Below are 24,637 nucleotides of genomic sequence, written 5' to 3' on the forward strand. Positions count from 1 at the left end.
TCTATCAATAGATGAAACATGTATTGGTTTGACTTTGTGCGGTTTAATATGTGAAGATGATTTAGTATAAGGTGTTATTCTGTTGAATGCACACTAGAGAGCAGCACTGGATTACTATTAGAAACAAAGGGTACTCTTACTGATTTGAACAGTTAAAAAACAAGACATGTGCACACACACACACACACACACACACACACACACACACACACACACACACACACACACACACACACACACACACACACACACACACACACACACACACACACACACACACACACACATTCATTTGTCAACTCCTCTCTCTCATCTGAAGGGTGCACCTGCAGGCTTTCTGTCTTTATTTAGCTTCATGTAAATTAAGAGGTTAAGTGTCAGTTCTCTGTGAAACCGGCGTTGACTGGAAACAAACTACTGTTATAAATTATTATAATGTTTAAGTTTTTCTACGTGTGTATTGTTGTACATGATTGAAGAGGCAGAGCTTGAATCTTGCAATAGATGTCTCTTTTTACCTTGTGGAAAGCTTTACAAGAAAACCATTTTTGTTATCAATTTAAATGAAGATGATTATTGTAAACTAAAAATATACACAAACTTGGGTGCCTGTCATGAATCCTAATCATTATGAACTTGACTAAGTTTTGGGAAACGACCAACACTCATAGTAATAATTATAACCAAAGATCCTCCTCCTGTCACTCACTCTCAGTTTCAGAGTTGTATTTAAGTGCTTCTCCAGCTCCTCCTCTCCTCGATCCTCCAAACCCTCTAATCTGTCAGCAGTAAACTCACTTTCCAAGTTACAAGGCCATTCTCAGCACACAGTGACACCATGCTGGGGACCCTCTGCACTCTCATCACTGCTCTAACATGTAAGGAGGCTGACTTACTGCAGCTTTCACCTCATGTTGGATTCATCAGTCTGTGTGTTTCTCTTGACTCCGTGTCATCTTGTTGTTTCCAGGTGTGAGTGGTGTGTACGGTGGTGACACAGAAGCCTCCTGTTGTGACGGTGAGGAGAGGAGAGACAGCCACCATGGACTGTAACCTGGGGACTGTTACTGAAGTGCTGCTCGCTGGTACAAACAGATTCCTGGAGGAGTTCCTCAGTTTGTTTTATATGTTTATCACGGCCATAGCTCTCCAACCTATGGATCTGGTTTCTCCTCTCCAAAGTTCACAGCTACTCATCAGTCAACATCAGATTATCGTTTGACCATCAACAATGTGGAGGAGGGAGACTCAGCAGTCTATTACTGTCAAACATGGGACGGCTCTGTTAATGAGTACGTATCACAGTGATTTACACTGTGACAAAAACCTCCTCACAAGTACTTCTGCTTTTTCAGTCTCTGACACTTCTGATAACAGAGCCATCAAACAACACTCTGTGTAATAACACACTATGTACTATAGGAAGTAATATACTTTATAATATCAAAGTCAAAATACTCTTTGGATTTCTACATGGATCTTTAAAACATATCTTTAATTACACTTTGCATACCTGCTCAATTAATGAAAATAAAACTTAGCAAAGCTCCAGTAAATGTACACCGCCTTCATGCATAATATCTGAGTTTGTCGCACTAAACAAGTTTTAAATGCTGCTTTGTTTTGTCACTTATCTTGTTTTAGTTGTACAAAGTTTACAGAAGCTGCTCTGAACACCAACAATGTGATAAATACTTTTGAGATACACAGGTAGTGATGAGTGTTACTCTTCTAGATGAAACACATCTTAAAGTAATCTAACTACATTAATCATGTTTCATGAAGCAGACCCCAAAGTAAACCGCTTCACAGTCGTTCAAAAGTATTTCATTAATGTGCAGCTAAAACATGAGCAAATCAAACTACATTAACCATCCTACTGCTCACAAACACACAGACATTTTAGAAGATTTAGAAGATTAAAAACAGTGAGATGAGAAGTAAACTTTTACAATCTGCCTGGAATGCTTATAACCTACATAATATACAACTTAGTGAGAACTTCGTAACACACTAACAACTTTAAAGACAATGTCTATATATTTATCCTGTGGTCTCTAAGATTATTTAAACATTACTATAAAAAGATAAACAGAAATTTATCTGATATCACAATTAAAGTAGATTAAACTCACGCACAAATCATTAAACGGCTTTCAAATACATTTTCAGATATATTTTTATGAGCAATAAAATTTATCAAATATGCAGTATGTTGTTTAATAATACATTATTTAATGTGGAACTGTTTGCAAGAAAGCAGGAATCATGGAGTTGATTATTGGATGAAAACAGAGTTGTGTTGAAACTCCTCCTCCTCCTCCTCCTCCTCCTCCTGCTCTTCCTCCTCCTCCTCCTTTCCTCTCTCTGTGTCTTTATAAGCTTCATCTCTCTTCTCCTCACACTCCAACCCTGCTCACCTCTCAGCTGGACAGTAAGGGAGGTTTACAGCACACACTGACACCATGCTGGGGACCCTCTGCACTCTCATCACTGCTCTAACATGTGAGATATTCTTATCATTCCTTTTACAGCCCATATCTTCACACAGAAACCTTTCACTCATGTGTTTTTCTCTGTTTGTTGACAGATGTTGATGCAGTGATAGTGCTGACTCAGACGCCTGCTGTCCACACAGTTTCTACAGGACAACAGGTTGTTCTCAACTGCAATGTTCAGAGGGATTTTGGAAATTATGTCAGTTGGTATAAACAAGTTCCTGGTGAAGCTCCTCAGTATGTTCTGAGATTTCACCACTCTCACAGTTCACCAGGCTTTGGATCAGGATTCTCCTCAGACAGATTCAACTCTAAATCCTCATCAAACATAGATTACCAGTTCATCATTAAGCGGGCAGAGGCCGGAGACTCTGCTCAGTATTTCTGTGAGATGTGGGATGACTCTGCTTCTGCAGCTGTATCACAGTGATTCACACCATGACAAAAACCTCCTCACTAACTACTTCTGCTTTTTGATTGTCCCACACATCAACTAATGCTCTTAATAAATACCCTGCATGATACTTTAAAATGACTCATCTCTCACCACTGAACATAAGAAATAATTAAATTCAGTATTTGTTGTTTTCTGCTTTTCATTTTGCTCTTCTTATTAGCATTATATTAAGCAGTGAAGAAACACCAATGAATGTTTAACAAAGCAGAGATTCATTCTTGACCTTGGGGACAAATATGTGTATCGCTCTGGGAACAGCTCAGTAAGTGGACCTTGTGTTTAGAATATTAATCACATAAACAAATAAACAAAAACACGTTGTCTCGTGAATTTCTGCGTCATCACATAAATAAACAAAATCTAAATTGGATTCAAATTCACTGTTATCTTCCGTCGCCTTCTTAAACTAATGGCCTATGTCACATTTTGAAGTTTTTAAGAAATCATAAAAAACTGAAGCAAATATAGAATATATGATATTTATTAATTATTTCACATAAAAAGGTTTTGAAAATATATGACGACTGACATACAAATAACACTGTCTGTCAATGATGTAACATAAGAGGATTAAATCACTTAGGACATTTTAAGAACATGCCATTGTGACTTTGTGCCATTGTGCCAACTTTAAACCTGACTTAGGCCTGATTACTTCTGGAGAAAGTGACTTAGGCAAAACTGTGCACTTCTTTTATTCCCACTACTGTGACAGACCATGTGGAAGGGTCCGCCACAAACAGACTGCAGAGCAAGCAAATGATGTAGAGTCAGATCTCCAGCTTTTTTGCCTGGTCTGATTCTTTAAGAAGTAAGAGCCATTCAATGTCAGGAATTCATCATGCTTCACCACCTTCACAAGGTGGGATGATGGTCTGATTCTTGCAGTCTGGAGTATGATCATGTAGTCTCTCAGGGTGATGATATCCGTTATCATGTTGTGTTCAATGGTACTATGCATGCTGTCACACTCCATTTGTGTGTGACCTGCAACAAGCTGCTTCTGTGTTATTAGTACCTCATATTTCCTGGCAAGCTCAGAAAATGCATTCGCCACATTTGCATTGTGGTTCTGATAACTGCAACCATCGCTCCACACTACCATCTCCTTGATTTCTGGATGGTCTTTGATCACAACTTCAAAACGGCGATATTGAAGTTTTGCGAATACTTCGCTACTGAGGTCGCCCTCAGACCAAATATAGCAGTACCCTTCCTATGATTTCAAGTCGAAGAGGGTAAAGTTATGGACCTGCAGTTTTGTTTTGTAATACAGGCAGCTGGCTTGGGTTTTTGGACACATCAGCACAGCTTGCAAGTCCATTGTCCAAACGAACTTCTCATTGTTCGCAGAATCCTTGTCGTGAGATTTCTCTTGCCTCGCTTCATCTTTCTGGATCACATGTGCATCTTATTCGGCCTTACTGATATTCAAATGTTTGAATGAAACACAAACATCACACTGATCTTGATGGAACACGTGTGAAATGTTGTTTCCCGACGGCCCTCACTCCAGCAGCTGCAGCTGCCTGTTGATATTCACAATGCAGAAGAAAGGAGACAATAAGTGTCGATGAAATATTGTTTGAAGAGACAAAATATTAAGAGTTGAAGCCGACAAACGCAAAAGTTACTTTTCCTAGTAGCTAATTACTTTGTATAATGATGCAGTAATTGTAAAGTAACTGTTACTTTTGAAACATTAGATTAGTCTTTATTGTCCCGGAGGGAAATGTGTTCATGCTTCAAGGAGCTACAGGAGCTATTTCATGTCTGTAACCCACTGGGAGGCTTCATCATTAAACTATAACTTGTGAAAGTAAAACACTAAATAACCACACAACATTTATAGCCGAGCCTATATTACAGTAAACATTATCACTTACCAATAGAGGACGAGCCCTGAACCATGGAAATAACTTCATTTATCTGGTAGTTTTCCTTTCTTCTTGAAGCAGCTGCCATCTTGTAAAGCTTGAAAAATGTCCTAAATCACAAGACAATGTGACTTAGGACATTTATTGCCTAAGTCACAGTCTTGAGATAGGCCATTATACTACCAGGGTAGGAACTGCACTATCTTTTCAGTAAGGAACTAGACCATTTTACCAGAGGTGGCCAGCATCACGAGGAGATGATTCAGGGAAAAAAAACATTTTCGTCAAAATATGACTTCAGCCATTAGTTTAACAAGGTGACGCTTTGTGAAGGCCCTGTCACACATATCTGTATGACAGAAACATGCCGGCGTATATGAAAATTAGCTCAAAATGTGTCAGAGTCAAAATATGTCCAACTTTTCCACAGCGGTGTTGTAGCTGACGTGTACATAACGAATACTTAACAAATTATTATACGTATGTCAAACATTGATAGCGTATCACTTACCTATTTAAAACGTATCAGAGCGTCTGGCCAACGGAGCTGGAGAAGTGCCATCTGGTTCACGTCATGCTGATGCTGGAGAACGGCTAACATGCTGAACGCTAGCTGTACTGTAGAAACACGTTTAATAAGTTACTCCAGTCGTCAGGCATCATCTTAACATAGGGTAGGAATAGGGTATCCACTCGTTATCAATATATTGGCTGTAGGGTTCACCGTCAGCCGACGTAGCCTATATCTAACGTAACGTCTGAGTTGGACGTATTTGGACTCTGATAAATTTTCGTATGCGCCGGCATAAGTTTCTGTCATACGGATATGTGTGACAGGGCCTTGAGTAAAGAATTTTAAAAAATGCAATAAATTGCAACAATAGATACAAATGTGTTTTCACAAACTATGTTTTGCCTGCAATCAAACTTAATGTTAGAGATAAAACATATTTTATCAGTTTGAATTTTCCTGATCTTCAAACATTATTTTGAACTGATGACAAGTTTAAGAAGTTCAGTGCAGGAAATGATATTTTACTTGTTTGGAGTCTCAGAGAGCACAGCTGTAAACATCATTAAATACAATGGATTTTAAACAGCTGTATATGTGTGGTGTTGTCAGCACTTTCTATGTAGCACTACCATCCCATAAACCAAGTAAGTCTACATGAGTTAACAACAGATTGTTGATAAGAGGAGTTTGACCTCTCTGGGGTTTAATTGACCCCAAGACAAATCATTAGAATGAATAATATACTGAACGTTGACGTTCTTTTCTTTTTTTGTGTCTAACTAAAGGAAACACACACAACATAAAAACAATATGATGCAACAGAAGATTCAGATTCAGTCCTCACGTCCAGCAGTGTTTGGGAATATAATCACACTGATGAAGTGAACGAGATGTTGACAGTGAAAGTTGGTCTCAACAGGATGTTTCAGTTCCACTCCCTCTTCAGTGAGAGTCAGGAGGTTTTTGTACAGCCATGTATACAAACTGAATCACTGTGGTATTCGGACAAGGCACCAAGCTGATTGTGACGAGTAAGTACTTTTAACTGATCATAAAACAGGTTAGATTTTATGTTTCTGGTACATATCAAGAGAAGTTAATAAATGTAAATGTTGCTAATTGTTTACAATATTGTAAATAATAACTTTTCTTTACATCTGCTGTTATATCAGGCTTTGTGTTTGAATGCAATGGTACGATCTGAAAATGTTTGCAATATTTTTCATATTGTTCACAAATATTCTCAAGTTTTTTTGATGGTTCAAGGTTTTTCAACTGTTTGGCAACATTTACAAGATTGTACTAATTTATTTTCACAATTCATAACATGTTTAAACATTGCTAAACCCTATGCTGAATAATCTGTCAATAGTTGTTTAACATTGTGAAATCATTACTAGATAAATATGATGTTAATGTTTATTTACTTCTAACATATAGTGATAATATTGTTGAATATATCTGAATATCATTGTGGCTGTTTGAAATGATTATTTTTACCTTTAAAAGTTAGATAAACATCCAGAAATCAAAGTGACAGCTGATGAACAGTAATTTCTCACAGTGACTGAAATTATGATTTTAGAATTCATAAACCATGTTGTACGACAGAGAAGGTGACTTTATGAATTTGTTTCCAACATAAAGATGATTCTGCACTAATCTAAACACTTCTAAGTTAGTGATTGATAGATTTTGTTATAAAGGAACACTGCTCATATTTTAGGAGATGACTTCTAATGTTTGTAATATGGTCCACACAACTACTAGATGAATCTGTAACTGTCGTGCTTTGTGTTAATGGTTTGATTCCTAGTTATTTGATGAAAGTCCTCCTTGTATTTTCAGGCTCCAGCCTCCCTCCTCCTGTCCTCACAGTCTTCCCTCCGTCCAGTGTTGAGCTCCAGTCCAACAAAGCCTCTCTGGTCTGTCTGTCCAGTCAGTCTGTGCCTTTTGCAGATGTGAGCTGGTTGTGTGGTGGGAGTCCAGTGAGCAGTGGGATCTCTACCAGCACCGCTGTTCAGCAAGCAGACCGCACTTTCCAAATCAGCAGCTATCTGGCCGTCCAGACGTCAGACTGGAACATGGATAAGGTTTACACATGTAAAGTGTCTTTGGGCTCCCAGACTTCAGAGAAAAACATCCACAAGTCAGACTGTCCCACTGAACAATAGTAGAGGAGCAGAGTGAGCGTTTACAATCTGCTTCTTTACTGCTTGTGCTGTTTGCTCATTACAAGCTTTACATGTTAGAACAGATGTGTCTGCATGCTTGTAATACTTGTTGTGACCGTTAGGTGGAGGTGTTGCATCAGCTTTGCAATTTCTGCATTTTTCAAGATTCATTCAATAATTAAAAATAATAAAAATTGTGAGAACAAGAAAAGTGTTTGTATTTATTTGTTCTGATGGAAACATTATTTAAAATGTCCGTGTTCTACTAAATCTTGTGTCCTTCACTAGATTTTATATAACAGACCGGTTCTTCTTTAATTCTGAGTTGAATATATTTAACTTCAGAAATTAACAATGATTGTAAAAATTAATTTGCAATGAAAGCACATCAGAAAGATTAATATTACTTTGCCTGGTTTTAGTTGTTTAATATATTTAAGATGTTAGAAAAATCTGATAAGATCATAAACTGAGAGGGAGATTTCATCGTCCGTCACTCCTCCCTCTCTTCCTTCCCAGGATGCACCTGCAGGCCTCCTCTCCTTATTTATAGCTCTATGTAAATTAAGGAAACTGTCTCTGACTGGAAACACACTGATAGTTTAATTCTAAACATTTAGTCAATGACAGACATTACTTCTTATGGTATGTATTACAATATGAACATGTGTGCAAAGCCAAAGCTTACATCATGTAGAGGAAGTCTGTTGTTAACTTATGAACAAAGTGAAATCAAAATATGTCAAAACATTATAAAACTTTCATGCATGAATTCACTTTACTCATAATAATAATGTTTTTATGGAAAACAGGTTACAGTCCATGGTGGCTGTCTCTCCTCTCCTCACCGTCACAACAGGAGGCTTCTGTGTCACCACCGTCACACCACTCACACCTGGAAACAACAAGATGACACGGAGTCAAGAGAAACACACAGACTGATGAATCCAACATGAGGTGAAAGCTGCAGTAAGTCAGCCTCCTTACATGTTAGAGCAGTGATGAGAGTGCAGAGGGTCCCCAGCATGGTGTCACTGTGTGCTGAGAATGGCCTTGTAACTTGGAAAGTGAGTTTACTGCTGACAGATTAGAGGGTTTGGAGGATGAGGAGAGGAGGAGCTGGAGAAGCACTTAAATATAACTCTGAAACTGAGAGTGAGTGACAGGAGGTGGAGCTTTGCTTAAATCTGCAGAGTTTCTCACATGTGTTCCTCTCATCTTCTGTGGAGGGAAATGTGTTTCATTTATTTATTCAGTCAGTTACTTTAATTTACAAAACACAATAATGTCATAACAATAACAAACATTATTATTATTATTATTATTATTATTATTATTATTATTATTCTTACGATTATTATTATTATTATTATTCTTACGATGATTATTATTCTTATTATTATGAGTTAAGTAAATTCATGCATGAAAGTTTTTAATTTTTTTGACACATTTTGCTTTCACTTTATTCATAAGTTAACAGCAGTTTTCCTCAGGGGTTCTCAACGGGGGCGGTAGCGGCGCAGGAAGCAATATTTTATTAAGGGGCCATTCTCTCCAGAGCGTAACATAAACACATGGAAAGATAAAACACAAAGATACATGGATGAAAAAGTTGCTTTTTTTGAAAAGCATGAAAGAAAGGTGAAATGAATGGTCTGTGTCTTACATTTTTTGGCAGAGGTTATGAGTTCAATAATTAGTATGGCCCTCGAAGGATTTTCTAAAAATTTAAATGGCCCTTGATAGGAACAAGGTTCCCCCCCCCCTGTGTTATAAACTCTGCAATGTTGTTAAATCTGACATTTGATATCCTTGTATGTGTAAATTTACTTGGCAATAAACCAATTTCTGAATATTCTGACCAGTGTTCAGGCAACTTTGTGTTGTTTTTAGATTTTTATTTTTATTTTGCTGAGCGATAAAGTTCTGCTTGAAAAAAAAAAAAAAAGAACAGCACCACCCCCCTCAGCCGCCACGGCTCGAAAGCATGAATGTTATTTCCAGGATACACCATGAATAAAACTAATCTGAATTCATTTTAACAAACTAACTCTCAGGTTGGGACTTGTCCCAGTAGCAGACGAGCTGCATTCTGGCTGCTCGTAGTAGCAGAGCTAACATCTGCATCACTGCTGCTGATTCAGGCTGTGTGCCTTTAGATAAGGCGGATACTTTTGCCTGAGTTTCCGAATGTTGGGGTCGACGTTGCTCCATTTGTAATTAATGTGCCTCAGACTTGTTCCTTTGTGCTCGTTTATTGTTGGAACACTTAAGAGTGCAAATTGTTTCACAATTCTGCTGTATTTAACAACAATTAGAGTTTGAATGTCAAACTTCTTACCGTTGCATTTGTTTAACACTCCTGAATAAAATATAAATATTTAGAAATGTTATTATGTAACTTCAATCTCAGAGAATTTGAGTTTTTATCATAATATAATATAGCAGTCTAATAATAAGAAAAATAATAAAAGAATTTAAATACAAAATTAATATAATCAATATATGTAATAATCATTATAATACAAACAGAATAATAATCAAAATTAAAATTCAGGGGAGACAATAAGCCTACATTTTATTTGATGGGGGGCGGTGACGGGATCTGGATAATGGATAGGGGGAAGCTGGCACAAAAAAGGTTGAGAACCACTGCTCTACATGATGTAAGCTTTGGCTTTGCACACATGTTCATATTGTAATACATTCCATAAGAAGTAATGTCTGTCATTGACTAAATGTTTAGAATTAAACTATCAGTGTGTTTCCAGTCAGAGACAGTTTCCTTCATTTACATGGAGCTATAAATAAGGAGAGGAGGCCTGCAGGTGCATCCTGGGAAGGAAGAGAGGGAGGAGTAGAGAGGTGACGCTTCACTGACGGACGATGAAATCTCCCTCTCAGTTTCTGATCTTATCAGATTTCTCTAACATCTTAAATATATCAAACAACTAAAACCAGGCAAAGTAATATTAATCTTTCTGTTGTGCTTTCATTGCAAATTAATTTCTACGATCATTGTTAATTTCTGAAGTTAAATATATTCAACTCAGAATTAAAGAAGAACCGGTCTGTTATATAAAATCTAGTGAAGGACACAAGATTTAGTAGAACACGGACATTTTAAATAATGTTTCCATCAGAACAAATAAATACAAACACTTTTCTTGTTCTCACAATTTTTATTATTTTTAATTATTGAATGAATCTTGAAAAATGCAGAAATTGCAAAGCTGATGCAACACCTCCACCTAACGGTCACAACATGTTATACAAGCATGCAGACACATCTGTTCTAACATGTAAAGCTTGTAATGAGCAAACAGCACAAGCAGTAAAGAAGCAGATTGTAAACGCTCACTCTGCTCCTCTACTATTGTTCAGTGGGACAGTCTGACTTGTGGATGTTTTTCTCTGAAGTCTGGGAGCCCAAAGACACTTTACATGTGTAAACCTTATCCATGTTCCAGTCTGACGTCTGGACGGCCAGATAGCTGCTGATTTGGAAAGTGCGGTCTGCTTGCTGAACAGCGGTGCTGGTAGAGATCCCACTGCTCACTGGACTCCCACCACACAACCAGCTCACATCTGCAAAAGGCACAGACTGACTGGACAGACAGACCAGAGAGGCTTTGTTGGACTGGAGCTCAACACTGGACGGAGGGAAGACTGTGAGGACAGGAGGAGGGAGGCTGGAGCCTGAAAATACAAGGAGGACTTTCATCAAATAACTAGGAATCAAACCATTAACACAAAGCACGACAGTTACAGATTCATCTAGTAGTTGTGTGGACCATATTACAAACATTAGAAGTCATCTCCTAAAATATGAGCAGTGTTCCTTTATAACAAAATCTATCAATCACTAACTTAGAAGTGTTTAGATTAGTGCAGAATCATCTTTATGTTGGAAACAAATTCATAAAGTCACCTTCTCTGTCGTACAACATGGTTTATGAATTCTAAAATCATAATTTCAGTCACTGTGAGAAATTACTGTTCATCAGCTGTCACTTTGATTTCTGGATGTTTATCTAACTTTTAAAGGTAAAAATAATCATTTCAAACAGCCACAATGATATTCAGATATATTCAACAATATTATCACTATATGTTAGAAGTAAATAAACATTAACATCATATTTATCTAGTAATGATTTCACAATGTTAAACAACTATTGACAGATTATTCAGCATAGGGTTTAGCAATGTTTAAACATGTCATGAATTGTGAAAATAAATTAGTACAATCTTGTAAATGTTGCCAAACAGTTGAAAAACCTTGAACCATCAAAAAAACTTGAGAATATTTGTGAACAATATGAAAAATATTGCAAACATTTTCAGATCGTACCATTGCATTCAAACACAAAGCCTGATATAACAGCAGATGTAAAGAAAAGTTATTATTTACAATATTTTAAACAATTAGCAACATTTACATTTATTAACTTCTCTTGATATGTACCAGAAACATAAAATATATCCTGTTTTATGATCAGTTAAAAGTACTTACTCGTCACAATCAGCTTGGTGCCTTGTCCGAATACCACAGTGATTCAGTTTGTATACATGGCTGTACAAAAACCTCCTGACTCTCACTGAAGAGGGAGTGGAACTGAAACATCCTGTTGAGACCAACTTTCACTGTCAACATCTCGTTCACTTCATCAGTGTGATTATATTCCCAAACACTGCTGGACGTGAGGACTGAATCTGAATCTTCTGTTGCATCATATTGTTTTTATGTTGTGTGTGTTTCCTTTAGTTAGACACAAAAAAAGAAAAGAACGTCAACGTTCAGTATATTATTCATTCTAATGATTTGTCTTGGGGTCAATTAAACCCCAGAGAGGTCAAACTCCTCTTATCAACAATCTGTTGTTAACTCATGTAGACTTACTTGGTTTATGGGATGGTAGTGCTACATAGAAAGTGCTGACAACACCACACATATACAGCTGTTTAAAATCCATTGTATTTAATGATGTTTACAGCTGTGCTCTCTGAGACTCCAAACAAGTAAAATATCATTTCCTGCACTGAACTTCTTAAACTTGTCATCAGTTCAAAATAATGTTTGAAGATCAGGAAAATTCAAACTGATAAAATATGTTTTATCTCTAACATTAAGTTTGATTGCAGGCAAAACATAGTTTGTGAAAACACATTTGTATCTATTGTTGCAATTTATTGCATTTTTTAAAATTCTTTACTCAAGGCCCTGTCACACATATCCGTATGACAGAAACTTATGCCGGCGCATACGAAAATTTATCAGAGTCCAAATACGTCCAACTCAGACGTTACGTTAGATATAGGCTACGTCGGCTGTCGGTGAACCCTACAGCCAATATATTGATAATGAGTGGATACCCTATTCCTACCCTATGTTAAGATGATGCCTGACGACGGAGTAACTTATTAAACGTGTTTCTACAGTACAGCTAGCGTTCAGCATGTTAGCCGTTCTCCAGCATCAGCATGACGTGAACCAGATGGCACTTCTCCAGCTCCGTTGGCCAGACGCTCTGATACGTTTTAAATAGGTAAGTGATACGCTATCAATGTTTGACATACGTATAATAATTTGTTAAGTATTCGTTATGTACACGTCAGCTACAACACCGCTGTGGAAAAGTTGGACATATTTTGACTCTGACACATTTTGAGCTAATTTTCATATACGCCGGCATGTTTCTGTCATACAGATATGTGTGACAGGGCCTTCACAAAGCGTCACCTTGTTAAACTAATGGCTGAAGTCATATTTTGACGAAAATGTTTTTTTTCCCTGAATCATCTCCTCGTGATGCTGGCCACCTCTGGTAAAATGGTCTAGTTCCTTACTGAAAAGATAGTGCAGTTCCTACCCTGGTAGTATAATGGCCTATCTCAAGACTGTGACTTAGGCAATAAATGTCCTAAGTCACATTGTCTTGTGATTTAGGACATTTTTCAAGCTTTACAAGATGGCAGCTGCTTCAAGAAGAAAGGAAAACTACCAGATAAATGGAGTTATTTCCATGGTTCAGGGCTCGTCCTCTATTGGTAAGTGATAATGTTTACTGTAATATAGGCTCGGCTATAAATGTTGTGTGGTTATTTAGTGTTTTACTTTCACAAGTTATAGTTTAATGATGAAGCCTCCCAGTGGGTTACAGACATGAAATAGCTCCTGTAGCTCCATGAAGCATGAACACATTTCCCTCCGGGACAATAAAGACTAATCTAATCTTTCAAAAGTAACAGTTACTTTACAATTACTGCATCATTATACAAAGTAATTAGCTACTAGGAAAAGTAACTTTTGCGTTTGTCGGCTTCAACTCTTAATATTTTGTCTCTTCAAACAATATTTCATCGACACTTATTGTCTCCTTTCTTCTGCATTGTGAATATCAACAGGCTGCTGCAGCTGCTGGAGTGAGGGCCGTCGGGAAACAACATTTCACACATGTGTTCCATCAAGATCAGTGTGATGTTTGTGTTTCATTCAAACATTTGAATATCAGTAAGGCCGAATAAGATGCACATGTGATCCAGAAAGATGAAGCGAGGCAAGAGAAATCCCACGACAAGGATTCCGCGAACAATGAGATGTCCGTTTGGACAATGGACTTGCAAGCCGTGCTGATGTGTCCAAAAACCCAAGCCAGCTGCCTGTATTACAAAACAAAACTGCAGGTCCATAACTTTACCCTCTTCGACTTGAAATCAAAGGAAGGGTACTGCTATATTTGGTCTGAGGGCGACCTCAGTAGCGAGGTATTCGCAAAACTTCAATATCGCCGTTTTGAAGTTGTGATCAAAGACCATCCAGAAATCAAGGAGATGGTAGTGTGGAGCGATGGTTGCAGTTATCAGAACCACAATGCAAATGTGGCGAATGCATTTTCTGAGCTTGCCAGGAAATATGAGGTACTAATAACACAGAAGCAGCTTGTTGCAGGTCACACACAAATGGAGTGTGACAGCATGCATAGTACCATTGAACACAACATGATAATCACCCCGAGAGACTACATGATCATACTCCAGACTGCAAGAATCAGACCATCATCCCACCATGTGAAGGTGGTGAAGCATGATGAATTCCTGACATTGAATGGCTCTTACTTCTTAAAGAATCAGACCAGGCAAAAAAGCTGGAGATCTGACTCTACATCATTTGCTTGCTCTTCAGTCTGTTGGTGGCGGACCCCTCCACATGGTCTGTCACAGTAGTGGGAATAAAAGAAGTGCACAGTTTTGCCTAAGTCACTTTCTCCAGAAGTAATCAGGCCTAAGTCAGGTTTAAAGTTGGCACAATGGCATGTTCTTAAAATGTCCTAAGTGATTTAATCCTCTTATGTTACATCATTGACAGACAGTGTTATTTGTATGTCAGTAGTCATATATTTTCAAAACCTTTTTATGTGAAATAATGAATAAATATCATATATTCTATATTTGCTTCAGTTTTTCATGATTTCTTAAAAACTTCAAAATGTGACATAGGCCATTAGTTTAAGAAGGTGACGGAAGATAACAGTGAATTTGAATCCAATTTAGATTTTGTTTATTTATGTGATGACGCAGAAATTCACGAGACAACGTGTTTTTGTTTATTTCTTTATGTGATTAATATTCTAAACACAAGGTCCACTTACTGAGCTGTTCCCAGAGCGATACACATATTTGTCCCCAAGGTCAAGAATGAATCTCTGCTTTGTTAAACATTCATTGGTGTTTTTTCACTGCTTAATATAATGCTAATAAGAAGAGCAAAATGAAAAGCAGAAAACAACAAATACTGAATTTAATTGTTTCTTATGTTCAGTGGTGAGAGATGAGTCATTTTAAAGTATCATGCAGGGTATTTATTAAGAGCATTAGTTGATGTGTGGGACAATGAAAAAGCAGAAGTAGTTAGTGAGGAGGTTTTTGTCATGGTGTGTAATCACTGTGATACAGCTGCAGAAGCAGAGTCATCCCACATCTCGACAGAAATACTGAGCAGAGTCTCCGGCCTCTGCCCGCTTAATGATGAACTGGTAATCTATGTCTGATGAGGATTTAGAGTTGAATCTGTCTGAGGAGAATCCTGATCCAAAGCCTGGTGAACTTCTAGAGTGGTGAAATCTCAGAACATACTGAGGAGCTTCACCAGGAACCTGTTTATACCAGCTGACATAATTATTAAAATCCCTCTGAACATTGCAGTTGAGAACAACCTGTTGTCCTGTAGAAACTGTGTGGACAGCAGGCGTCTGAGTCAGCACTATCACTGCATCAACATCTGTCAACAAACAGAGAAAAACACATGAGTGAAAGGTTTCTGTGTGAAGATATGGGCTGTAAAAGGAATGATAAGAATATCTCACATGTTAGAGCAGTGATGAGAGTGCAGAGGGTCCCCAGCATGGTGTCAGTGTGTGCTGTAAACCTCCCTTACTGTCCAGCTGAGAGGTGAGCAGGGTTGGAGTGTGAGGAGAAGAGAGATGAAGCTTATAAAGACACAGAGAGAGGAGAGGAGGAGGAGGAGGAGGAGGAGGAGGAGGAGGAGGAGGAGTTTCAACACAACTCTGTTTTCATGCAATAATCAACTCCATGATTCCTGCTTTCTTGCAAACAGTTCCACATTAAATAATGTATGATTAAACAACATACTGCATATTTGATAACTTTTATTGCTCATAAAAATATATCTGAAAATGTATCTGAAAGCCGTTTAATGATTTGTGCGTGAGTTTAATCTACTTTAATTGTGATATCAAATTAATTTCTGTTTATCTTTTTATAGTAATGTTTAAATAATCTTAGAGACCACAGGATAAATATATAGACATGGTCTTTAAAGTTGTTAGTGTGTTACGAAGTTCTCACTAAGTTGTATATTATGTAGGTTATAAGCATTCCAGGCAGATTGTAAAAGTTTACTTCTCATCTCACTGTTTTTAATCTTCTAAATCTTCTAAAATGTCTGTGTGTTTGTGAGCAGTAGGATGGTTAATGTAGTTTGATTTGCTCATGTTTTAGCTGCACATTAATGAAATACTTTTGAACGACTGTGAAGCGGTTTACTTTGGGGTCTGCTTCATGAAACATGATTAATGTAGTTAGAGTACTTTAAGATGTGTTTCATCTAGAAGAGTAACACTCATCACTACCTGTGTATCTCAAAAGTATTTATCACATTGAGGGTGTTCAGAGCAGCTTCTGTAAACTTTGTACAACTAAAACAAGATAAGTGACAAAACAAAGCAGCATTTAAAACTTGTTTAGTGCGACAAACTCAGATATTATGCATGAAGGCGGTGTACATTTACTGGAGCTTTGCTAAGTTTTATTTTCATTAATTGAGCAGGTATGCAAAGTGTAATTAAAGATATGTTTTAAAGATCCATGTAGAAATCCAAAGAGTATTTTGACTTTGATATTATAAAGTATATTACTTCCTATAGTACATAGTGTGTTATTACACAGAGTGTTGTTTGATGGCTCTGTTATCAGAAGTGTCAGAGACTGAAAAAGCAGAAGTACTTGTGAGGAGGTTTTTGTCACAGTGTAAATCACTGTGATACCGCCTCATTAACAGAGGTGTCCCATGTTTGACAGTAATAGACTGCTGAGTCTCCCTCCTCCACATTGTTGATGGTCAAACGATAATCTGATGTTGACTGATGAGTAGCTGTGAACTTTGGAGAGGAGAAACCAGATCCATAGATTGGAGAGCTAGAGCCGTGATAAACATATAAAACAAACTGAGGAACTCCTCCAGGAATCTGTTTGTACCAGCGAGCAGCATCATTAGTCCCCAGGTTACAGTCCATGGTGGCTGTCTCTCCTCTCCTCACCGTCACAACAGGAGGCTTCTGTGTCACCACCAACACACCACTCACACCTGGAAACAACAAGATGACACGGAGTCAAGAGAAACACACAGACTGATGAATCCAACATGAGGTGAAAGCTGCAGTAAGTCAGCCTCCTTACATGTTAGAGCAGTGATGAGAGTGCAGAGGGTCCCCAGCATGGTGTCACTGTGTGCTGAGAATGGCCTTGTAACTTGGAAAGTGAGTTTACTGCTGACAGATTAGAGGGTTTGGAGGATCAGGAGAGGAGGAGCTGGAGAAGCACTTAAATACAACTCTGAAACTGAGAGTGAGTGACAGGAGGAGGATCTTTGGTTATAATCATTACTATGAGTGTTGGTCGTTTCCCAAAACTTAGTCAAGTTCATAATGATTAGGATTCATGACAGGCACCCAAGTGTGTGTATATTTTTAGTTTACAATAATCATCTTCATTTAAATTGATAACAAAAATGGTTTTCTTGTAAAGCTTTCCACAAGGTAAAAAGAGACATCTATTGCAAGATTCAAGCTCTGGCTCTTCAATCATGTACAACAATACACACGTAGAAAAACTTAAACATTATAATAATTTATAACAGTAGTTTGTTTCCAGTCAACGGCGGTTTCACAGAGAACTGACACTTAACCTCTTAATTTACATGAAACTAAATAAAGACAGAAAGCCTGCAGGTGCACCCTTCAGATGAGAGAGAGGAGTTGACAAATGAGTCTATGTATATGTGTGTGTGTGTGTGTGTGTGTGTGTGTGTGTGTGTGTGTGTGTGTGTGTGTGTGTGTGTGTGTGTGTGTGAGTGTGTGTGTGTGCACATGTCTTGTTTTTTAACTGTTCAAATCAGTAAGAGTACCCTTTGTGCCTTTCTAATAGTAATCCAGTGCTGCTCTCTAGTGTGCATTCAACAGAATAACACCTTATACTAAATCATCTTCACATATTAAACCGCACAAAGTCAAACCAATACATGTTTCATCTATTGATAGAAATGTGTGCAAAGAGCGTGGTAAATACTACCTGAGTCATTGTTTGCAATTCATTTTACAATCATTAATTGAAATAAATACATTCCCTAAATGAATGTCTCTAGTATTTGGAAAATGTGAGTTTTTACTGTGATGCTTGAGATAAAATGCTTTACTGCTAACAACCAGCAGAGGACCAATAGGAGTGTGTGGGGGAGGGAACACATTAGCACATGTGAGAAGTTAGTTTTCAGGCTCTATTTGAACACACACTATGATCTTTTCCTAAACATAACCAGGATATAGGTGAGGGATGGGGAGGATGAATTGAAGGTTTTAATGCAATTTAGCATCAGCAACACTCACTTTGACTGCTTTAGTATACAGATCATTTCTGTCTGAAGAACATAATGCAACCTATCTGGGATCTGTGCATTTGGAGTATATTTGAATGATGAACAAATAGTTTGCACACATTGAATGAACATGAATCCAATCAGAATAAATAGTCAAATCCCACAGAACCAACGTGATTCAGAGGAATAGCTAATGTCATTTGGGCCAAAGCAAGAGTAACACTTGTTTGCACTCGAACATACACATTCATGAATCCAGCCTCGATATAATATAAAAAGTAGAAGATACAGTTTGTTGCTGGACAAATCAAAGAGTTGGAGTCAATTGTTTTTTTTTCTTCACATTCTCAATTTTGCATGTTTAGCAATGATACACAATTTACACTAGTGGACCTACATTTGTCTTGGTGACCCCTTTGCTGCCTGTCTTTCTTCACCTGCCCACTAGTCGCTCTGTTCAATTGGTTAAATGTCCCAGCTTCTGCCAGTCACCTGACCATTATCTGCTTTCCTATACGGCTGTCAACCTGCAGGTCTCCTTCAGTAAACTTCCCATTGCGACTCGATAATGTGCTTTGGAAATAAAACTTCCCAACTCTGCTTGTGACTCCTGATCCTGGCGTTATTTAACAGTGACAGAACAATCTGGCCACCATGCACTCCGCAGACTCTTTTACTGGCCCAGTGCTCCAGAGTCTCTGAGGGGAACCATGCTGTGCTGCAGTGATGAGAGTGCAGAGGGTCCCCAGCATGGTGTCACTGTGTGCTGAGAATGGCCTTGTAACTTGGAAAGTGAGTTTACTGCTGACAGATTAGAGGGTTTGGAGGATGAGGAGAGGAGGAGCTGGAGAAGCACTTAAATACAACTCTGAAACTGAGAGTGAGTGACAGGAGGAGGAGCAGTTTTGGTTAAATCTACAGAGTTTCTCACATGTGTTCCTCTCATCTTCTGTGGAGGGAAATGTGTTTCATTTATTTATTAATGTCAGTGACATTAATTTACAAAACACAATAATGTCATAACAATAACAAACATTATTATTATTAGTAAAGTGAATTCATGCATGAAAGTTTTATAATGTTTTGAAATATTTTGCTTTCACTTGATTCATAAGTTAACAACAGACTTCCTCTACATGATATAAGCTTTGGCTTTGCACACATGTACATATTGTAATACATTCCATAAGAAGTAATGTCTGTCATTGACTAAATGTTTAGAATTAAACTATCAGTGTGTTTCCAGTCAGAGACAGTTTCCTTCATTTACATGGAGCTATAAATAAGGAGAGGAGGCCTGCAGGTGCATCCTGGGAAGGAAGAGAGGGAGGAGTAGAGAGGTGACGCTTCACTGACGGACGATGAAATCTCAGTTGCTGATTTGATCTTAACTACTGAAGCAAGTTAAACCAGATAAAAAGGACATCGATCAAGTTCAATATCAAATGTGTATTGTCTATTGTCATGCATTTGTTCCTCACTTTATTGTTAACCTTCTGGGTAATACCACTAGCTTTCATTACCAACACATTATAATTGCAGGTTACCTCCTATTCAGTGTTCACTCAGTGTTTTGAGTGAATCTTATAACCGTCTAACATAAAATAAATTTGCAAATGTTGAAGAAACTATGTGAATTTAGATTCCAGTTTTGACACAACATTTTAAAAATTGCTTATTTCTTTTTTATTTTAGTCGTGGCAGAAAAGAACAAATGAAACAATAAACTGGTAAACTGTTTTTGCTCTCCAAAGTTCATCACAATGTCAGAGACAGGCTTTGCTTCAACCTGGATTGTGCTACGGTACGTTTGGAAATTCTTCCACAATAGGTAGGGTGATTAGGATAATACAGACAGGAAAACAAATATTAGGCACATAGCTTTATTTTCATAAACTTGATACTGTGTACAGCTGGCAGCGGGTCGCCCTGCTCCTTCTGTAGACATGTCACCGTTTGCTTTAAACTCTGAAGGACACATTGTTTCCAATTGTGGGGCCAGCTTCTACACCATTGGAGTGTGTGTGTGAATGAGCAGCACAATGTAAAGTGCTTTGTCCCACTATGGTGGAAAAATGCTAAATAAGTGAGCTCAATTGACAATGTATCAAGTCCTGATTAATATAAGTTGCAACTGAATCTATTTTAATAATCAAATACAAACAATGTTCATACAAAGGTGATTAATATGAGTTTTATATCACAACTCTAGACTAAACATTGTTTTAGGAATTGTTTCTTTGTGTCCAGCTATTAATAAGGTGACGACAGCCGATATAATTTGATTAATGATGCCCTCTTGTGGTAAAAAGTGACTGTACAGAAAGGCGAAGATAAAAACAAAAATTCTAAGCGTTAAGAATCATCTTTTCTACACCATGCATCACAGAAGTCAGTTAAATTATACAAACTAATCATCTTCTTATGAAAAAAATATATCAACATATTCATTCTTGTTCGATACGTCAGCATTGAAAGGTCTAAGATCTCTGTGGCCCTCTTCTCCTCGCTCTGATCAGCATTGGCTCCTTGACAGTCCCCCTGTCATCAGCCCTCATCTGTGCTCGCAGTGAAGACCTCTGACCAACACTGGGGGGAACCCTCCGTACAGGACGCTGAGGCAGAGCAAATCTGCCATCCTTGACGTCGTCAACGAAACCCTCCACACTGTCAAACTTTGAAGTGAGCCTCCCCAGCTCATCTTTTAGAGTGTTAAACTGCTTGTAGAGGTCTCCCAGGGCATCTGACAGAGGCTGGATCCTGGACACATGCAGAGACATTAAGAAAAGTACAAATGAGTCAAATATTTCATTATTCAAATGACCAGTCAAAGAGCTTTAGCAGTGTAGTGTTCCGTAAACTCACATGAAATAGGAACATTGTTTATTGGCAAAACATAACCAAGAGGAGATCTCATGAACATGAAAGTCACAACATGCTGTTAAGCAGGAACAGCCCCAGTATGTGAAGGAAACATCAGGGTAACAGACAGAAAGTTTGAAAAATTAAAAAAAGATGCAGTGAGTCTGAACTGCACCTGAAATGGTTACTCAGGAATGTTCATATTAACTAGCTGTTGATATCCTGACCCAGAGCCAAATATCCAGAAGAAAAGCGTCAATAACTTTAATAACATCTGCCAGAAACGTTAAATTTAGCAGAACACAAGGCTGAAACATTTCCTATTGGCATAGAGTCCATAGTGAGGTCATTTACATGGACCAAATTACTGGCTCTGACAGGTCAGTAGTCATGTGCAGAGCAAAGCAAGTTACATCATTTTTAACAATAAAAAGACTGTTGTTGTTCTCGCTCTTTCTCAACATTTGGACTGTATGTGTTCTCTTCTTGTTCTTGCTTCAGCATCTACCATCACTGCAATTTACAGTCAGAAGCCAGTGAGACCTACCTGTTGTATTCAGGCAGGACAGAAGCGTGGTCGTTGATCAGCAGGTCTTTCACGTGGGTTAAAATGGCATATTTCCAGTTGTCCAGTACCTGGGTCAAGTTAGAGCAAGTCTTGCCATTGGTGTGTTCTGCTGAAGACAGAAATGTACAGTATGAGTATATATATATATATATATATATATATATATATATATATATATATATATATATATATATATATATACACATACTGTATATCCACCCGATGTTCAACAGAATCTTGATTCAAGTACTTTTAAAAATGAAGCCTTTTTGCTAATCATTTTAGAATTTGGAAAATTGAGAGTGACGACACATCGTCCCTGACCTTTAGGGTCCCAACGTGAGGTTTCCTCGTTCCATGTCTGAGCTCCGCATGTTAAGATCATGCAGAGCATTACCACAATCCCCTTCATCATCATCATCATCATCATCATCATCAGGTGTAGGTGCTGCTGAGAAAGCAGTGGTGGAATGCAATCACATACATTTACTCAAGTACTTTTATTTAACACTTATAGTTACTAGTTACTTTTTGCATTAAACACATGAGATCAGTACTATACTACTAATCTACCCAGTAATATACAAAGTATCTTAAATTGGCTCCACATTGACACATTTCAACATTAACATGCTCTTACATGTATGCGTTACATCAGATTATAATATTCTATAAAAAAAAATATTACTTTAAAAAGGAAGCATTCTGCATATTATATCACTTTGCAGACAATACTTCACTATTTTTTCTCAGGTGACAGGTGGTCAAATTCAGGACTTTTACTTAATGTTACTTAAACGTAATGAAGTATTCTTAGACTGTGGTTTTTCCATTTCTACTTAAGTAAAGGATCTGAGCACGTCTTCCACTTTAGGAAAGTGATGCAAAGTAGTAAGCCCACATGCCTAACACATTTCACTTGAAGAAAACATATTACACCCAGTGACAGTTAAAATTCCACTTCATATATTCAGATGAATCATTTGCAGATTCATCTATTTTTATTTAATTTAAGATACCAGGATAATAAAGGTGTATTGTATAATTTGAGAAACAGTATTCTACCATCACTTAGATGGACTGTTCTTTAGGTTTTACTATACCTTTCTGTGAAGTAGTGCCAGGGGTCTTTGCAGTCACAGCAGCAGAACACACTCTGTAGTACGATCCTTTAACAGTGACACACTGAAAAAACATGACCTGGGCAGCACTCTTTTATAACGACCTCCCTCCTCTCCCAGAGCCATTCCCCCACCTGCTCCCACCCACTTCAGTGATGCAGTGAAGACACACGTGCTTTACACTTCTCCGATGTGTCTTGCAGACTTGTACAATGATAAATAACCCACAGACCCTGAATGGGAGGTCCTGGTAATACCCTATCTATGCTCCCATTATCCCCCACACGTCTTGTAGCTGCTGTGAGTGGTGTGGGACACCTGGATTAGAGCCTGCACCCTACAAACTCTAATCCAGAAGAAGGTGTTTGATGTAGCAGTATGCCTTCAGCATAGCATTCTTACTGCCTACTGTAATACAATCTGCTCAACATCTGGGCTACGACATACGAAGCCAGCAATGGTCCCTTGAACTGTCAGGAATGATCAAAACCCGGAGACACACACATTTGATAAAGCTGTAAATAAGGGAATGTAACATTGTTTCGTTTTTAACCATTTTTAATCAAATAGACTGAATAAATAACAAACAGCTGTTGAGCGGTAAATACACAGCCCCCAATAGATTCCCTCACCATCAAACATACCAACATATCTCTAACTCACATAAACTGCTAAATTGATTTACTCCATCAGTTCACTCAATTTGACATTAATCCACCCCTGATGCTTCTAGATCATTTATATGGCAATGATCTAAATGCTGATGGAGGAGAGATCTATAATCTGGACAGTTTTGGGCAGGCAAATGCAGCTGTACTCAAAAGAAGTATAAAGATATCCATCACCAAAGCACATTTTCCTGTCTTTTTTTTAAACACTGGGCTAAAGGAGTGCTTTTACTTGGCAGCTCTGAAATGAAATGTCTTCCGTCACAAGAAATGCCATCTCTGATCTATTCCGGATCAGAGCTCCTTATTCTATTTGAAAGACGGTTAATGCTGCTGCATTCTGCGCTGATGTCTGCAGTCGGTATTGATATACTAAGGAAGGAGGAGAGCCAATAAAAAGGAATCTGACTTGGCGATAATCCCTGCCATCTGCACCAACTTTAAATCCACAGAGACAGAATACTGTGCTGCATGCTGCAAATAGAATGAATATCACCATTACATCTTCATTGCTGACATTACACAATGAGTTGGATTTCATTCTAAGAGTGGGAACTAAATGCTCTTTGAATCCCCCCCGAAAAAAATAAATAAAAAAGAAGATGTATAAACAAGGAAGCTGCCGGATTTGTGAGATTTGTTAAATAAATCTGACACTCAACTGATAATCTATTCTGTCAAGAACCAGTCACGTTAAATCAGTTGGTTTGTAAATATGGAATGAT

The 24,637-nt window shown here is 37.9% G+C and overlaps 2 protein-coding genes and 1 long non-coding RNA gene across 3 annotated transcripts; 1 reads left to right on the forward strand and 2 right to left on the reverse strand.

The window, feature by feature from the left end:
* The first annotated feature begins 2,345 nt into the window (after positions 1 to 2,345).
* On the forward strand, positions 2,346 to 7,731 carry LOC115012846 (immunoglobulin lambda-1 light chain-like). The gene is made up of 4 exons (XM_029438679.1): positions 2,346 to 2,505; positions 2,591 to 2,916; positions 6,344 to 6,377; positions 7,195 to 7,731. The coding sequence occupies exons 1-4, from the start codon at positions 2,466 to 2,468 to the stop codon at positions 7,518 to 7,520; spliced, it is 726 nt and encodes a 241-aa protein (XP_029294539.1). The 5' UTR covers positions 2,346 to 2,465; the 3' UTR covers positions 7,521 to 7,731.
* Positions 7,732 to 8,104: 373 nt separating this feature from the next.
* LOC115012773 (uncharacterized) lies at positions 8,105 to 8,655 on the reverse strand. Its single transcript, XR_003832724.1, has 2 exons — positions 8,508 to 8,655; positions 8,105 to 8,415 (listed from the first exon to the last, which is right to left on the reverse strand). It is a non-coding gene; the product is annotated as an uncharacterized LOC115012773 (long non-coding RNA).
* A 2,027-nt stretch (positions 8,656 to 10,682) lies between these two features.
* LOC115012880 (immunoglobulin lambda-1 light chain-like) lies at positions 10,683 to 17,636 on the reverse strand. Its single transcript, XM_029438750.1, has 4 exons — positions 17,499 to 17,636; positions 17,087 to 17,406; positions 12,037 to 12,070; positions 10,683 to 11,219 (listed from the first exon to the last, which is right to left on the reverse strand). Exons 1-4 carry the CDS (start codon positions 17,536 to 17,538, stop codon positions 10,894 to 10,896), a joined length of 720 nt encoding a protein of 239 aa, XP_029294610.1. The 5' UTR covers positions 17,539 to 17,636; the 3' UTR covers positions 10,683 to 10,893.
* Positions 17,637 to 24,637: the final 7,001 nt, after the last annotated feature.

The sequence above is a fragment of the Cottoperca gobio genome, chromosome 8 (genome assembly GCF_900634415.1).
Source record: "Cottoperca gobio chromosome 8, fCotGob3.1, whole genome shotgun sequence".
Classification (NCBI taxonomy): Eukaryota; Metazoa; Chordata; class Actinopteri; order Perciformes; family Bovichtidae; genus Cottoperca; species Cottoperca gobio.